This window comes from Mytilus edulis, chromosome 3 (genome assembly GCF_963676685.1).
Source record: "Mytilus edulis chromosome 3, xbMytEdul2.2, whole genome shotgun sequence".
NCBI classification, from domain to species: domain Eukaryota; kingdom Metazoa; phylum Mollusca; class Bivalvia; order Mytilida; family Mytilidae; genus Mytilus; species Mytilus edulis.
This window is the reverse complement of record NC_092346.1, coordinates 7,735,381-7,754,695: the sequence shown is the minus strand read 5'-3', so window position 1 is coordinate 7,754,695 and position 19,315 is coordinate 7,735,381. Positions and strand designations below refer to the sequence as shown.

Genomic DNA, 19,315 nt, shown 5'->3' with positions numbered 1-19,315 from the left:
ACCTACCAATTGTATCAATATTACATTAAATATTTGCCACTGGACGTTAAACAAACAGCAACCAATCAATCTTTTTACAGCGGGGAATTTTTAATACACATTGTATTAGTAAAATATTTCATTTCTTCATTACAGATGAGGGACACTTCAAAACATATGGAAAACAGCAGAATTTCTAGTAAGACTAAAATAAGGTAGGTGAGCAATGTTAAATAAGGTCTGCTGTACCGTTCAGAAACATGGAAAACAACCAAACAATTAGAAAGTCGAATTAAAGGATTTGAAGGATGCTGTTTGGGACAATTGTTAAAACATCAGATGGCCAAATGTAATTTCAAACAGTGAACTATCAGAAATAACAGGTGTGATGAGTATAGTGAATGAGATCATGAGAAGTTGGTGGAAATATATTGATAATGAATGACAACCGGCATGTGAAAAAAGTGCTGACATGGACACCACAAGAAACAAGAAAGCCTGAAAGACATAAAGGCACATGGAGAAGAGTTGTAGCAGTAGAGATAAAAATACATGGTTACACATGGAAATGATTCAACTTTACACCCCATATGCGAATACACATTTTCGACTATTGAATGACTTCTAGGATATTCATGATGGTGCTTCATAATATCAAACAAAAGGGGGAGATTAGGTTTAAATAATTGTCAGCTAGATCTAGTCAATATTTGTATATCATTATTAATAAAAGATTAATATCTGGGTCTAGGGTATCATTTGTGAGTTTTGCTTGCTGTTTCCTCTATAAAGTAAGACATTGGGATCCAAAGCTTGATTTTTGGATTGTAGACATAACAAATAATCATTGATGGTTTGGGAATATCCTGTTCTCTAAGACGTTTCCGTCAGGCACACATAATTTGTCCTTGACCTCATTCATTTTTGATGACTTTTAGTATGAGCCTTCTCCAAAATAAGTGGTTGAAAAGTCACAGACTGTTCATAGGACGTACATTAAGTCATAGACTGTTCATAGGACGTACATTAAGTCCTAGACTGTTCATAGGACATACGTTAAGTTAGAGTCAAGAGGAACCAAAGTCCTAGACTGTTCATAGGACATACGTTAAGTTAGAGTCAAGAGGAACCAAAGTCCTAGACTGTTCATAGGACATACGTTAAGTTAGAGTCAAGAGGAACCAAAGTCCTAGACTGTTCATAGGACATACATTAAGTTAGAGTCAATTCAAGAGGAAAAGTCCTAGACTGTTTATAGGACATACATTAAGTTAGAGTCAATTCAAGAGGAAGAGTCCTAGACTGTTTATAGGACATACATTAAGTTAGAGTCAATTCAAGAGGAAGAGTCCTAGACTGTTCATAGGACATACATTAAGTTAGAGTCAATTCAAGAGGAAGAGTCCTAGACTGTTCATAGGACATACATTAAGTTAGAGTCAATTCAAGAGGAAGAGTCATAGACTGTTCATAGGACATACATTAAGTTAGAGTCAATTCAAGAGGAAGAGTCCTAGACTGTTCATAGGACATACATTAGTTAGAGTCAAGAGGAACCACAAATGGTAATTCAAAGGAGAATCATTAAATTTGGTATGTAGTTGTTTAAACATTTCCGTAGATATTATTTAACCCTGTCCCCTTTTCTTCCTCAGTCATGATCCATTGTGTTTGCGGGTTTTCAAAATACTTCATAAGCAGTTATGAATTGAAACACAAGGTAAATGTCTTTGAGAGTACAATTGTGAGATAGGTTTGTTGTCCAGGGGTGGATCCAGCCATTTAAAAAAAGGGGGATGGTGGTTCCCAACTGAAGATAAAGGGCCGGATTCTAACCATATGTCCCCATTTAAATGCCTTGATCGTCCCAAAAAAGGGGGTACCCCCCACCCCCCCTGCTTGGATTCACTACTGTGTAGTGGGGTAGCTTACAACATAAAGAAGAAAGACTGGTCCATCTGAATAATGTCTTTAGTTATACCAGAGGAGAACATTTGATTAGGGCTATTCCATTAAAATGTATGTGGGAGGTTAGAAAGGGAAGTTTAATTATTGAATGTGGGTCATGGGTCTTTTTTCAGTATGCATCATCTATTACCATTATGCAAAATTATCTAAAAAATGTTTCTTGGTTGTAGGGATATTTTGAATGTCTCTTCCTACCCTCCCTCAAACGTTTTAATGGAATAGCCCTTACCAGATGTATATTGATTGTCTGTTGAATAACAAGCTCACCAGGCTTACATCACAAATAACCGTTAAAATCTTCACAAAGTCAGTTCCTTGTCAAAGTTTAGAATAACAAATTTAAACACACACAATGAAGCAAAATTTTATTATACAATTTCTTCATAAAAATTATTGCACAATCATTATAACAATCCGCTTTGCCACAAATATTGAAATACTCTAAAACACTTTCATTTTTGGAACCAATCAATGAAAAATTCAAATATTGTTGGACATAAATATGTTTTTGAATGCACCCAAAAGTTGTTTGGTCAAGAGATGCCAAACTTTAAGCCCTCTACATCTTCAAATATAGTTTTATTAAATGCATATGGCCTGATATAGGTGACATTTGCATATGTATGAAATTTACTGAAGTTATGTTTAATCTAACAGTTTTAGACATTGGAAAATTGAAATATTTTGAATAAATGGACAAAAATGTCAACTGTGACCAAAAAAAATAATTAGACAGATATACGATGCGAGATTTGAGAGATCATTTTGTCTAACAGATCTTCTGTACATACTTTTTCATGCATACTACATGTTTTATACTAATTAACCTACTCTTTGTACATATTTTTTTATCATGATTTTAATGCCAACAAAAAAGAGCTGCCTAAGCGTGATATAAGCAATCATCATCTCCAGATGTAAAACAAAAACAAAAAAACAAACATTAAAAAGCCAACAAATACAGAGAAACCTGTTTCAAATAATTTTGTTCCCTTGAGAAAGGTTAATACATATACATGTATACAAAATAATATTCACAGCATGTCCTGACATAGTCGAGCCATTAAGATGGTTTCACTGTAATTTGAAAGTAGTTTAATTTTTGTGATACAAATCTTCTCAGACTATGTGGTCAATAGAAATTTTGTTCCCAATCATCACACATATTATCCCTTAAAATGATTTTTGCTTTTGCAAAATATGACAAAATGGATTCTTCAAATTTCAGAAAATCAAGTTATTTTCCACTAACAATGAAAATTGGAATCAGCAAATTAAAGCACTTTTAACAGTATTTGTATCTTCTAATGTTTTCATATTATATATGTTTCAAAATGCAGTACATTTCTTTATAATAATTATTAAGATTCCACATCTATTTCTTTAGATTCAGTCTGTGTGCTGTCCTTTGAGTTTTGAACAATGTCACATTTTTTCTCTGTAGCAAATTTAACAGCATTTTGCAGGATAATTTTTTCACATCTTCTTAACTGTATTATAAATAGTTTATTGTCTGTAATACCAGCTTCCTTTAATAGATTTTCATCCTCCTGCAATTGAGAAAGAATATATTAGATACTGAAGAAAAAGCTGTGTATGAAACAATATGATACTGCAACATTAATATCTTTCTTTTTTATGGAAATTGGTTTAACTTCTTAGTCAGAGAATATGTTTAATTTATTCCTATGTTCCATAGAGTGTCAGGAAAAATCCAATATTAAACGAGTGGCATGATATTGAAAATTATCACAAAAAAAATCAAGGAAACATTTGAAAAATAATAAAGAATATCTGAAATGCTGAGCAACAAGATCATATCACAGATCACTTAATATACAAAATATGCTCTTTTCCTGAAGTTTTCAGATAAAATCAGAAGATCATCAACATCATATTTAAAATTTCTAGCAACCCTTTGGTCAATTATGGATCCAAAGAATGTTTTGAATATAAATGTAGTTATTTAATATAAAAAAAACACCTAAAAAATCACTATCATACCTCTGCTGTGGTATCATAAGCCCTCAGTAGCAATGCCAGTCTTGTTTCTAAGAATTTCCACAGTTTTTCCTCATTCTCTACATTAATTGGTGTGTTGACGTCCCCCATTTTTTCTAGGTCTTCTTCGGTCATGTTCTCACAGTCATAACAAGAGATTTCATCTACAATCAAGTTAATCACAATGTATCAGTCAAATGTCTTGCATATTTTATGAAAAAAACAATTCCAGTGGTATTAAGTTTTGCAATTGCATTGCTTAATTTGTCATACTTTATAATAAAGCAGATATGCACAAAGTCTACTGCTGTATTTTTAAATTCAAAATTATCAGAGCAATATTCAATTTTAAAATAACCCAGTAACAAATGAATAAAGCATTGTGGGTAGACTTTCTAAATATAGATATAAAATACGTACCTTCAGTCATATTAAAAACTCTAAGAAAAGACACAAGGTGTGGATCTACAGGGATTTCCCCTGAGTAAATAAAGAACATTCTGGACCTACAAAATATATATAACAATGTCATTTTTTTTATCAGTATTTTACTTTAGTATAAAGAGTTTACTTTCTGCATGCTGTTTTAAGCTTGTGAGTGTTTGCTCCTTGTTGAAAGCTTAACTGTGCCTTTGAGATGAAAAACAGCAATAAAAGCCCTCTTTCTATAATTTCTTAAAATAAAATTGAGAATGGAAATGGGGAATGTGTCAAAGAGACAACAACCCGACCAAATAAAAAACAACAGCAGAGGGTCACCAACAGGTCTTCAATGTAGCGAGAAATTCCCGCACCCGGAGGTATCCTTCAGCTGGCCCCTAAACAAATATATACTAGTCCAGTGATAATGAACGCCATACTAATTTCCAAATTGTACACAAGAAACTAAAATTAAAATAATACAAGACTAACAAAGGCCAGAGGTTCCTGACTTGGGACAGGCGCAAAAATGCGGCGGGGTTAAACAATAAACATGTTTGTGAGATCTCAACCCTCCCACTATACCTCTAACCAATGTAGAAAAGTAAACGCATAACAATACACACATTAAAATTCAGTTCAAGAGAAGTCCGATTTGTTTGTGTTTTGATATTGTGTCACGAATTTATAAACTATATCAATTTTTTCATGATTGACAAAATCCATATCCTGTTTTGAGATAGATGAGTCATATTAGAGCATGAAAGCAAAAATTTAAATTGTGTTTTCGACTAGATATTTTTTTTCCCCCCCGAGTTCAAAAGAGTAGTAGAACAGTTCTTTTCCTGTGGTACTTTATGTTAACTCCTTTCTAGGCCATTGAACATATGTACTTCCTAAATTCATGACCCCTAACCCTCCTTCCCAATTTAAAATTTTACTGTTGTTTTAATCAGTTAATAAAGTAAAGTGCATTCTTCAATTTTTGACATCTATAAAAAAATTAATCTTTACTTACGGAGCTAAACCAAGAGCTGTTAATAATTTGGTCTTTTTGTCAATAAGGCTATCACTTTTACTAATTCCTGAAAAAAATCCTTATTTGATTATGATCATACATACATGTTAACGATGTTAGCTGCTGAATTCATCATCATAACGTTCTTATAAATTAAGTGTTTCTCAATATGTAATGTCTTCAACATCAAAATTATCGTAACATAAGAATAAGTGCAGACATTTAAAAAATTAGAATTTAAGGTAGGGAAAAGATGTCTCTGGATTTTTCTTATGAAAACTTCATTACTTTCCTCATTACCAGAAAGACATATAATAATTCTGGTGGATATTTTCCAATCAATCAATTTCAGTTTCAGATAATTCAGTTTATAAATTTAACTTAAACTATAGTCCTATTTAATATTTTTATCCAATAAATTATACCTAATTTAATAGCTGTTCTATCCATATCATTCTCTGGGTAAACAAATCCATTATGTACTAGTAACTCTGCATTAGATCTGGCCCCGTAAAATATACTGATCTGAAAAACCACAAGACCTATATTTATATTTATATAAATTTCCTGTTTACAAAACTTGAATTTTTCGAAAAAACTAAGGATTTTCTTATCCCAGGCAAAGATAACCTTAGCCGTATTTGGCACAACTTTTGGAATTTTTTATCCTCAATACTCATCAACTTTGTACTTGCTTGGCTTTATAATATTTAGATATGAGGTCACCGATGAGTCTTATGTAGACGAAATCCCGAAACGCGCGTCTGGCGTACTAAATTATAATCCTGGTACCTTTGATAACTATACAGTCTTATCATACATAACACAGGAAGATATACAAAATAAAATGTTATTTGAAAATTTGCTTCATTATACATAACTTTATAGTGGCAAATAAGAATCTTCTATCATAGTTTCATTTTTATTTGTGTTTATCAACATCAATATAAAGAATACCATGTCATCCATAAGTACACCATGTCATGAATAAGTACACTATGTCATGAATAAATACACTATGTCATCAATAAGTAAATTATGTCATTATCTGAATCAATATAATTTTCTTTTAAAAAGCACTGTACGCCCATATGGGGCAATGGCTTAAAACATTATACATAATATACAGTTAACATATATAAAACAATGAAAATAAACAATGCAGACACTTTGAACTATAATAACAACATAGCAGTAAAATAGGATTAAGTTAGGCTGATACTTATAATCAACTTATATAAATATTTTGAAAAATAATGCCTAATTGATATTTAAACTTATAAGTTAAAGACAAACTGACAATGCCATGGCAAAACAAAACAAAAACAGTGCACAATACACAAAATAGAAAACTAAGAACTGAGTAAGAAGAACCCCACAAGAAACCCCTTTACTTTAGCATTGTCAAGTTGTTTCAATGCATCCTGTCTGTAAAAGAAATCAAAGATGATATAAGATCTGACCTCATAAACACTTTCTTCCCACATACTAGTTCACTCACCTGGTCACCTTGTTTAAATTCCTTCAAGGCAAAACAGTCACTGCAGTCTGATTCCATATTATAATCTGTTGTTATCTAAAAGTAGATTGTTAGAAATTATTGATTTCTTTCTTCAATTATATAAAATAAATACAAAGTACAAATGAGAAACATTGTAATTCAATACAATTTGAAATGTATATGGTGGCCTGCTTAAAAACTACCCCTAATAAGGAATAACTTTTTTTTTCAATTTAATTTAATCAATATTTATGGACCTGTCCTATGAAAAAACTTATTTAATTGTTGATTACTAGTAAACCCAGGGTTCTCATTTCATAAGGATTTTTGAAGGCAAGTCCAGGGACTTGTCATTTTGTCCCCATGGCTAGTCCTACATTTAGATAATAATTTTTTTTTCAATATCATTACTTATTTCAGTCCCATGACAAAATAGAGCAAGGCAATGGCATCTAGTCTAAATCATTTTAGCCATAAAATGCTGATATTTGTGCTCAGTTGATACAATGTTCAACATTTTACAATCTTAATGCATCTTTGGACTCACCAGTTTTAAAAATGATGAGGCCAGGACTTATGGACTCCCCTTAGTGAGAACCCTATGAAAGCCTTGTTTTAAAATATATTTTTTTATTATTTTGGATGTGTAAAAGTTAATCTATTTAAATAAATGAGCGTCCAGTCAAACTTACTGTTCCATTACAATGATTACACATATCCCACATAGGTATCAGACCAAATGTGATCTTACTGCCATCTGGTGTTGGAATCTGATTTTGTCTGGTCATTACTGTAGAAACTGCCCATCTGCAAAAAAATATTGAAAAAGTTGATTAAAATCATCAATAAATCACATTGTAAACTGGTAATAATTAATAATTTTGTAATTCCATGAACACATTGTGACTAACTCAAAATTTTATATATTGTAAAAGACTAGTTGTCTCCCCTATGTAAATATCAAAGAATAATCTTTTACAAAGAAAAATAGCTAATAGCTTTAAACTTGAGTTAATAACAGTCTATTTTGAAAAAACTTATAGACGGTGATTATGTCCATAGTACACAGATGCCCCACTCTCACTATCATATTCATTGGTCACTGGAACGAGAAATTTGGGTCAAATCTCTAATTTGGCATTACAATAAGAAAGATTGTAGGGAACATAGGTACTAAGTTTCTAGTTGATTGGACTTCAACTTCATCAAAAACTTCCTTGACCAAAAACTTAAACCTTAAGGGGGACAGACGAACAAACTGACGCACAGACCGAAAAACATAATGCCCCTAAGTGGGGCATAAAAAGTAAGTATAAAAAGGTCTCACCTGTAATCTTCAAAAGTAAAACAGTCTTTGATTGGCAGCTTTGATGTTGTTGGCAAATTCTACAAAAATACAACACAATTATTAAATGTGCAAGTAATGTTGCTTGCCTAGACATTAAATTTTAAAACTTCCAAGGAATTTACTAAGACTAATAACAGAATTGTTATCGTGTACAAGAAGTATCTATTTTGACTTAACATAATGCTAGTTATGTTTGCAATTTAACTTTTTTGTGGCAAGTTAAAAAAATATAAGGAATTTAAAAAAAAGATTTATTCAAGGTTTAAACACAGGGTTTAACCTAAAAATTTCTTAAGAAAAGTTCTGTTATCAAGCCAGGAGGAGGCAAGTCAATTATATTTCAAAGTTTGAATCTGCATTCTTCACCCACAAACCATTATAAACATCAGATCTTTGGAACAGCTAAAAATTGTAATTCAAGATGTGAGTCAACAATGATTAACTGCAATGATGACTTTACCATATAAAAATAACATATTCATAGAAGCTTCATTTTTTTACCTGAAATAATCTGTAAAAGTAGGCATACTGTCTTGCTATGTTTTTCAATTGATTATAACAATCACCTAGAAAAGATATGTATAATAAAGACAACAGGAATTATATCATTAAGTTCATAAAAAAGTCATAATATTAAAAAAAAAATTCAAGTATTTAATGTTTAATGTGAAATCATTTTATGCTTATCTTCCTGGTCCATTTAATTATTTTTCTTGATTTTAATAGATACAAATATCAGATAAACCCAAATCATTCTCCATGTATTGTTGTCTCAAGAACTGCTACATGATATAAAGGTTGAACATATTTTCTAAGGAATAATCCCTTAACAAAATGTTATTCAGATTCTTAAAACAAAACAGGGCTATTGATGGTGGCACGGTAGTATTTGCATTCCAGAATTTAGGTTGCTCTTTTGTGTACCCTACTTAGGTTAATGTATCTAAACAGTGTGATTGGAAAAAAAATACAGTATCAACTGAACATACTTTCCCAAACTGAGGGATGAATCAGGTGTAGAAAAATATAAAATAATTTTACATACAGATGAAAATGGATTTTTGAGAATTTTTTTAAATGTTGTATTCACTGCACCATAAAAGACCCAAAAGTACTAGTGGCCTTAGGTTTTTGAAAATAGCAAAAAAACTAAACGGTCATGATACATATTCAAATTCATTTCTGAATAGTAAAATGAAAGTACTTCAGTTAACTGTGAATGTAGAATTTTTTGCAGTGCTGAAAATTCTAAAAAGGCTATCATTATCCCTTATGGGCCAGGAAATACTACCATGCCACCTTAAAATTGTACCTTGCCACTAATAGGAGATAACCCTACCTGTGTCAAGGGAGATAATAACTTACTTTGTACAGGAGAACCTTTCAGAAGTTTAATTTCATCCTCTGTAAAGTAGAGTGGTGTGCAATAGGAATCTGGTAATACATTTATCATAAGTTAAGGTTATAAGTATACAGCCATTAATCAGTCTATGAATTATGTCTCAAGTTACAAGTGAAATGGGACCTTTGAATGTAAGGACCAATTTTTTTTTTCAATTACTGAGAATCAGGTCTTCTATATATTTATTCTTCAATCTTGGTTAGGATGAAAAAAATCTCAACTGAACAACAACATAAAAAAGTTTAGCTTAACATATCCAAGCAAATTAGGTATAAAATTTCAATTTTATTGCATTTTAAAGTCAAAAGGAAATTCTGTCACTTATGTCAATCATAACCCTTAGAATAAATGTATTATAAATGCTATACAAAGTATTTAGTATCTTTTCTGCAAGATTAAAATTAAAAGATTTTTGTGTGGCATGGTAAAAGGGAGACAAACCCGTGTATTATTTATACAATGAAAAAGTCAATCAAAAGTGGAAATAGGCTTCGGGAATTATGTAGCTTCTGAAATATTACCAGACATAATAGAGTGTATATGTTTGAGAAAGGTCCATGAGATAATAATCCTGAGGCCAGCTGAAGGATGCCTCAGGGTGCGAGATTTTCTCACTGCATTGAAGACCTGTTGGTGACCTTCTCCTGTTGTCTGTTCTATGGTCGAGTGGTTGTCTCTTTGACACATTCCCCATTTCCATTCTCAATTTTATTTATATGAATAATTCACCATGTGTAAGACGGTTTCAGCTAAGTGAAAAATATGTAAAAGGATATCAATGTAAGGTTTCCAGAATGATTCAGGTATCTTCTTCTCACAGAGCAGGTGTAATGCTAGTAGTATACTTGGCATGGCTTGTAACATTTTATCTTGCCCAATTAATGGTCCTATAAAAAATATAGACATATACCTTTTTATCATATTTTGTTCTTTAATAAATCATTTGAAAATATTAAACACTAATCAATACAAATATAAAATATCAGAAAAGTTTATGCTTATTGTGTCATCATTAATATTTCTCTTTCCATTCATTCATTTATAATCAGATCAATTTTATTTCCCCAAAATTGAGCTGACAAGCACTGTTAACAACATTTTTTTAACCGTTCAATGTTTTAGTTGTCAAATTTCTATCATAAAATGCCAGACAGATCTACATGTATATCATAAATAAAAATTTTGTACAGTGAAAGTGTAAGAGACATTCTAAATTTGCATCTACAGAAGGTATCTCCAAGTGCCTTCCTGGGTACCATGTTTAAAAGGAACAGCCTCTAATTATATTTATCGCTATTTTGTGCATTTTTCCTTTCATCTTTTATTTGGTGATAATTTTTCATGCTACTCGTTTGAGATGGAAAATTATCTTTAGAAACTAAGGAGGCACATGGCTTTTCTAATGAATTTGGCATAAATTGACAATGTCGTCATAGGTAAAATAGTGATAAACAGATTATCATTGGTCATCTCAACTCGATTACTTTTCTCACTTTCACCGTCCAGACTCAAGCGAGAAAATCAATCTCGTTGAAATGATCAGCGATAACCTATAATTATATTATACAAATATAGCCTTTGTATGAGGTCGATACAAGAATATATTGACCTGAAAGAAGTATATTGACTGAGGACGAAGTCCGAGGTCGATATACTTCTTTGGGTCGATATATCCTGTATTGACCTCATACAAAGGCTATATTTGTTATATTATTCATTTCTGACCATATTTGAATCAAAATCGTCCTTTAGGTTTGTTGGAATTTTATAGATATTACATTGTCTCCTTGACAATAACAACATATTAGTTGTTATTTCATTTACTTTTTTTTTGGACATCTTATGTTATTTGAAGATTTTTTTAGTCAAATAATCGATCACAGATATCATGTGTTTCAAAACGTTAAGCAATATCCTGAAATTCATTACATGACGTCACAAAGTATATTGGTTTTTAGATATTCTAAAAATAACCGTGCAATATGCTTTTTGCAGGTCAATATGCATTTTGCTATCCGCCGTTTTCTCTCTACCTTCGAAAATATAGTTTAACATGTGACTATCCCTAAACGAATCAAATTTGTTAAAATATACGAATTAATAATATTACCCAATACTGAATCTCTGGCTGTTTGTGTTGTCATCATGACTTTTCTAGGTATGGTTAAAAATGGATCAGCTTCCTGGAAAAACAAATATATTTGGTTAATGTACACATTTATAGCTCCACACAAAACTTAAGAAGGAGTGTAATCCTAATATAGACGAGAAAATTTATTCAATATTGCATTGACACCATGATCCATATTGGTTTTTTTTGTTACCTGAAGCAAAATTTGCCATTTCTTCTTCGGTTAACACCCATATATCACAACCATAGTATTAATCATACTTATAAATAACAAAAATGAGTAAAGTGCAATACCACACGATAGAGCCGAGGGCTGGTTTAATAATAACCATTTAATAATATTCATCATATACAAATTATGAATCAGCTCGAAATTTCATCATATATATATATTTCAATAAACACAATCATTTGTAAATCAATCAATCTGTTTGAATGATTGATATAAAATATCAATAAGCATGGATGTTTTTTGTAAAAATTAATGTGACCTATCAAGTAGACGGTGACTGACAGTCACTGACCCTGTCGTGGCGAATGATTTAATCACCAAATCACACAATATACTGAACCTAAGGACATCTATGGGGAGACAATTCAGAAGAAAATAATTTCATTCTTATTCAAAAAATCAACCGATTGAAATGATATTTATTTGGCTACAACCATGATTACTGCTCTTTAACATTTTTTTAATGGATTGCTTATTATTTTATTGAATGTTTTAATATTTTTATTAAATTTATCATCATTGCTAATAAATTACCATTGTTCTAAAAACTATCAATTTAATTTTATCATCTGTTCATTAATTTACCACTAACTTTGAGATCTTTTGTTGCTTGTAAGCCATATCCACAACCAGGGAAGTTCTTTATATCTACCACGCTTGTTTCTACTCCATTACTATGTAACCATTCTATAAATCCTGGGAAATTCTTCTCTCTGTCTATTGCAGGAGTAGATAGACCTAGAAATAAAATACAACTCATTATTTCATGCCTGGATAAATATTAAATATGTACTGATTCACTGCTATTAACATAGAAGGAGAATGTGTCCATGGCACACAGATGATGCCAAACCTTGCATATAAAGTTATAAGGGGACATTATTAGAGAATCAATTTTTCCATTTTTTGAATTTGATTTGAGTTTTGTGGTACATTTGTAATGAAAATTGTGTATAAGTCTCCTTACATTTGGTTGAGGCAAACTAAAGTCAAAGAATGGAAACGAAAAATTCAGAACTTTTTTCATTTATAAAAGGTATAACTCAAAATGGTAAAAGTGACGTAACCTATATTCAAACTTGATCATTTTTGTTGTGGTAATAAGCATTGTGTATTAGTTTCAAAACATTTAGTTCAGGCAAACAAAGTTAGAAAAAGGAAACTAATTTTGGGACCAATATTACTGTAATTTATTACATTGGTTGCAATGAATTACATTGATTTCCCAGTTAGATAAAAACCAATAATTTCACATGTGAAATAAACGTGGTTATTTCACTCTCTGACGTCAAACAACAATAGGCGTTGTCAAGACGTCGATAACGTCGGATCAAAACAAATTGTCAATGCGTAAGAAAAAGATATAGTTCCTTACATTTTCTACATTAATTTCATAAAAAAAAAGCCATTTGCCAATGTAATAAAAAGAATAACTAATCGCCGTATTTGAATATAAAAAATAAGACAACTTGTGACCGAACGCCGCTATGGATTAAACTCGTGCTGCGCAATCGTTTAATCCATGCGTCGTTCGGTCACGCGTTGTCTTATTTTTGATATTCAAATACGGCGATTAGTTCTACTATAATTATAACCAATGAGAGCATGGAGAGAAGAGATTTAAACAAACCTGATTGTAAATTTATAACTTTTTCAACTAGAGCCTTGATCTTCATGTACTCCTCCAACTCTTTAGGACCAGCTGCATTCACAGGATTAGAACAAACTGAAATGAATGTAATATTCATGAAAAGCTTGCTGATTAAATACAAATATTTGATAAATTCAGTTTCAAAATGGATGAAAAATTTGAATTCTTTGTCATACAACCTTTCTTGAGAATCTGACATCATCCCTGAGTTTTACGTTTCTCAGTAGTTAGTTTGTCATACAACCTTTCTTGAGAATCTGATATCACCCCTGAGTTTTACGTTTGTCAGTAGTTAGTTTGTCATACAACCTTTCTTGAGAATCTGACATCACCCCTGAGTTTTACGTTTGTCAGTAGTTAGTTTGTCATACAACCTTTCTTGAGAATCTGACATCACCCCTGAGTTTTACGTTTGTCAGTAGTTAGTTTGTCATACAACCTTTCTTGAGAATCTGATATCACCCCTGAGTTTTACGTTTGTAAGTAGTTAGTTTGTCATACAACCTTTCTTGAGAATCTGATATCACCCCTGAGTTTTACATTTGTCAGTAGTTAGTTTGTCATAAACCTTTCTTGAGAATCTGATATCACCCCGAGTTTTACATTTGTCAGTAGTTAGTTTGTCATACAACCTTTCTTGAGAATCTGATATCACCCCTGAGTTTTACATTTGTCAGTAGTTAGTTTGTCATACAACCTTTCTTGAGAATCTGATATCACCCCTGAGTTTTACGTTTGTCAGTAGTTAGTTTGTCATACAACCTTTCTTGAGAATCTGATATCACCCCTGAGTTTTACGTTTGTCAGTAGTTAGTTTGTCATACAACCTTTCTTGAGAATCTGATATCACCCCTGAGTTTTACGTTTGTCAGTAGTTAGTTTGTCATAAACCTTTCTTGAGAATCTGATATCACTCCTGAGTTTTACATTTGTCAGTAGTTAGTCACTCTACATGTACATTTATTCTGGGTTTTTTTTGTAAACAGGTTTCATTGATTTGAGAGGCCTAAATGGCCAAGTGGTCTAAGAGGTCAAATTAGTATCACTAGCCTGAAAACACTGAGGTTGTGACTTGGTTACAGGTGCTTTTGACTCCAATATTAGTTGACTAGGATTGTCAGTTTTCTACCAAAGGTTGTGGTTCTCTCTTTCATTCTCATAAAAACTTGCCGCCAGGAAATAGCCAACAGTGCTGGAAATGGCTTTAGACATCAATCTTTCTGGCCAAAAACAATTGCCCTATTTTATATATATATAAGTCTGAAAATTAAACCCAAAAATGTTAGAATTGTATTTTTAAGCTGACAATTTTGTTTTCCTCAATGAAATTTGAACTCACACCTTTGATACACTACAGCACCAATTGCTTAGCCTCATGTTCAGTTCTCTAGATCTCCCAACCACAACAGCTATTTATATGTATATATATGTTGTACATGATGTTACAGAATATTTACCTTCTAACAGCTGATTGACTGTATATATATGTTGTACATGATGTTACAGAATATTTTACCTTCTAATAGCTGATTGACTGTATCCAAGACTTCTTTCTTTTCACCTTTTGATAATTCCTTATGTTCAGGAGATGCTGCTGGCTTTTCTTTATTCTTTTTACTTTTCTTTCCCATTGCTTATTATTCACTTCCCTCTAAAACCTATAGATACATGTACAATATATATAACTTAAACTAGATATAAACTTAGTTTAATCAAATAAATTCAATTACATATATACATACATGTACAAGGACATTTATTTCCATTTCTCATAATTATGATGGCATTTAAGGTTGACCAAAAGAATCAACAATTTTTTTATTCAAAATATATCTTACAAGGGCCTTTTGGATTTATGCTTGATATTGAAAGAGCTTTATCATGTTTATTGCATCATGTAATTGTAGTTTATTTGTAAGCAATTTGTTGTCGTTGACTGAAAATGGCACAGACTTGCATTGTATCTATCTTCATATTTCCGCACTCAGTCACATGACTATTGCGTGTCGTTTGAAAGAAAACCATTGTCATTTTTAGATAGGGTTTATTGAAAGCACATGGTCGAACCTCATGCTTGATTTCGTCAGTAAACGAATAGAAACAATGACGGACACAATTTGTAATTTGTTTTTAAAGATTCAATAAAATACAGGCTACAATTTGGCAACAATGTCAGATGTTTACTTGACCGATGGGGCAATCGCCAGTGCTTCTGTACAAGTCTGAAGAGATTTTTACTAGACTGGGGCTTTGAACCACCGGTTAAAGTCGCAAACTGTTTAAAAACATGTACAATGAATATAAAATTAAATAAATCATGTGGTTATTTTACACAATTGATTTATACAAATTAAAAAAATATGAAGGCGACCTGAAATTTTTTACTTGCCACAATAATTTTGAGTAGGCCACTAAGTTGTCATCTCTGGTGGCCAGTTGGCTACTTAATTTCAGAGGCTACTTTGAGGGCTGTAGCATCACATACACTGAAGCTCAAAGAGAACAAAAAACCTAAGATGTGGATGATAAATTAACAATTATTCGGTCTCACTCATTAGCGACAAGAAGAATTTTAGGGACAAGAAACTATTTAGTGACACAAATACATTTTTATTATATTAAAATTACTTATTCCAAATAAATGTTAAAAGAATATGCAAAAGAAAACAATTTTAGCGACAAGAAAGTTAATATGGATAGAAAAAAAATTGAAACATAGATCTAATTGCTACATTTATTTACATGATATTTTATTATGTATAACAGCAAGTATTACGTTTACCCTGTCATATTATGATATTACATTTACTTGTGTTTTAGAACAATAATATATTTATCTTATATTTAATTTTTTTAAACTCTCTTTGTACAATATATGACATACATGTATATAATAAAATTGCAAAATGCATTGCTTGTGCATTATTGTCCAGAAAATACAGGCACAAATTGTGAAATACAAAAAACTGAAATCAAACAAGAAAAAAACAAAATTAAAATGTGAATATTTTTCATCATTTTATTTGGTGTATTGCCTCATTTAGCGATATTTATCATGTTTATGCATATTGATTGTAGATTAAAGGAAATTAATGACAATCTTGAGTTTTCAACAGGTATTCACTATTTACAATGATTGTATATTCTGGCGCGTGTAATTGTATAGTCTGACTCATGTACAAAGTTGAAGGTGTTAATTGGATGTTATGGTAGCAATAAAACAAGGGACATGCGCCTCTTTAAAAAAAAAATGCCTACCCCAAGGTAGAACCACTGTGACGTCCTCGTCGTGGGGTCTGGAGACACTCTTAACCCTTTCGCCGATGAGTCCCGGTTTACCGGGATTCACGCTTCAGACAGCTGACGATGAGTCCCGTTTTACTGGGATCAGAATACATGTTTTATATTTCCCGCTCAAAACAGTGCAAACATAGAGTTATTTTTCTTTGATGAATACCCGGATGAAAGTGTAAACATGGCGCTTCCGTTTATTGAAAACCGTGTCAAAATCAGAGGAAATTTACGGAATTTACGAGAATTTGAAATGAGGAAACATTTTTTTTGAAAGGATATGGAAGAATTGAAGCCAAACTAGTATACTTTTATGACATAAAATGTCGTTTTATGTACAAAACACTTGGAATGGACATCGTTCAGTGTGAAGAATTTGTACAGCCTCATAAAATTTTTCAAAAAGTTTGCCGTTTTGGGTTAAAAAATTACGATTTGGGGTCAAAGAGCAGAATTTTGAGAATTTCACCTAGATAATGCCGAAAATTTGAAAATTTGAATATTTTATGAGGAAAAAATTACCAAAACATGAATAAAACTGTGAACATGGTGTTAGTGAATTAAATAAATACACAAATAACTACAAACAAGTTTTTATTGACATTTATTATGAAGATCTCCCACTTGAGCAATAGTAGCCAGGGAAGCCATCGTCTCAGAGTAGCTTCTGTCTGGGCAGCAATCGGTGAAAGGGTTAAATAATAAAGATGGAAAAGCGTGGCTGAGAGTTCTACAAATAAAGCATTGCATTGACATAACAAGAGTACACTTAGAACATACATGTAGCATTAAGCAAATGAATCAAGATTATATTCTATAACGCCCACTCTATATTTATCTCCATTCGTTTATTCAATCCCTTTTTTCTTTAAAAATGTTTAATTTCTTCATCTATCAATAGAATAATACTAAAAAAACTACACAATCCCTTTTTTACTTACAAATGTTTAATTTCTTCATCTATGAATATAATTAAAAAATTATCAATTTATTTCTGCCCGTATATTAAACAAAAATAAATGCATATATTTTCTTTATGCTTGATAAAAAAAAATGTTTTCTTGTGGCTAAACAGTCTTCTTGTCGCTAAAATTATTCCTCTTGTCGCTAATTAGTGAGACCCCAATTATTTGATGCCCAGAGCAGCAGAGTGCAGGGTGTGGTCACAATTGCCTGAATATAAATCTTTGCTTAGGATCATGCAATTGTCCTTTTGTTTAAAGTATATCCTTAAAAAAAACAGATCTTGGCAAAACGGTAATTTACCTTTAAGTGTTACATTTCCCCAGTTATGAATTTGCTTTGCTTGAAAATAAATTCCTCGGTTCATTATTTTTTACAGGCATAAATATAACATGAATAAGCATATTTTGTTAAGACTTGTTCCTTTAAATGACAAAATATCTCTTAAAATAGCATTGGTACACTTATTGTAATCAAAGTAAATGGTCTTAAAATTTACCATAAATGGCAATACCCTTTTTAAGGTTCATCATAAGGAATTGAAAAATATGGCCGTGTTTACACCTAAAAAATTACTATGAGTACAAACAAACTGGTACATCCAGGAAAGTTTTAAGGCATGGCAGGAACTAGATATATAAAAGTTACACGATGTCTACGTTTCAGAAAATTAAAAACTTAACTGGATTTTCATGTCCAGTTTTTTTCAGTCTGCAGAAGATAGCAAAATCAACAAACACCCGAGTTTCATTTGATACGGTCCACTCAGTTACACAGTTTAAATCACCTATTGTTTACAGGTGTCTATTGTCCATCCATTGTCCATTTAAATCAATACTACTCACAACATTGATTATATGAGGGGAGCTTCTCAATCGTTTTCACTACTTAGTTAATTTTTGCACCTTCTGCAGGAACGAAAAAAACTGGAAGTCAAAATCTAGAAAAGTTTATAATTTTCTAAAACATAAAATGCATTTAAAATTTATATATCTAGTTCCTGCCATCCCTTAAAACTGTTGCAGGTGCATAGGTTAGTCTGTACTCAGAGTGAAATTTGGGGTGTAAAAACGGCCATATTAGCCAAAAGGTTATGATGAACCTTAAAGCCTGTGTTGGGTAAAAAAAGAGACTTCACAAACAATTTACCTACCAGTAAAGAAATAATGAATGAAAGCTGAAACTGGACGATTGGAATGCTACAAGTTTTTGGCAAAGGATATGGTTGGTTTTACCACAAGCTGACAATGTGATATTAAATTTCAATTTCAGTAGTATCTCACTAATTTCAACTTCCGCTGTGTTCTACGTCACCACATTTCGTATGTCGTGAAAATCTGATGATCATTTTATATACAAATAAAATATAATGCACCATAATTTAGTTTAGAAAAGTATTAAAAAAGAGTG

General features: G+C 31.6%; 1 protein-coding gene across 1 annotated transcript; it reads right to left on the bottom strand.

Moving 5' to 3' along the window:
- Positions 1-2,299: 2,299 nt before the first annotated feature.
- LOC139515708 (actin-histidine N-methyltransferase-like) lies at positions 2,300-19,187 on the bottom strand. The gene is made up of 16 exons (XM_071305369.1): positions 19,059-19,187; positions 15,168-15,309; positions 13,631-13,726; positions 12,593-12,738; positions 11,748-11,820; positions 10,414-10,524; positions 9,601-9,681; positions 8,737-8,801; positions 8,215-8,273; positions 7,580-7,694; positions 6,888-6,962; positions 5,812-5,911; positions 5,387-5,453; positions 4,369-4,454; positions 3,952-4,112; positions 2,300-3,497 (listed from the first exon to the last, which is right to left on the bottom strand). Exons 2-16 carry the CDS (start codon positions 15,280-15,282, stop codon positions 3,309-3,311), a joined length of 1,539 nt encoding a protein of 512 aa, XP_071161470.1. The 5' UTR covers positions 15,283-15,309; positions 19,059-19,187; the 3' UTR covers positions 2,300-3,308.
- Positions 19,188-19,315: the final 128 nt, after the last annotated feature.

What these genes read in the sequence shown, in the direction of transcription:
- LOC139515708 (XM_071305369.1), bottom strand. Translation starts at nt 15,282, where the DNA reads ATGGGAAAGAAAAGTAAAAAGAATAAAGAAAAGCCAGCAGCATCTCCT. An exon ending in AAGCAACAAAAGATCTCAAA is followed by an intron (nt 11,821 to 12,592) that starts GTTAGTGGTAAA and finishes TTGTTTTTCCAG; the next exon opens with GAAGCTGATCCATTTTTAAC. An exon ending in AGTTTTTAATATGACTGAAG is followed by an intron (nt 4,113 to 4,368) that starts GTACGTATTTTA and finishes ACTTGATTGTAG; the next exon opens with ATGAAATCTCTTGTTATGAC.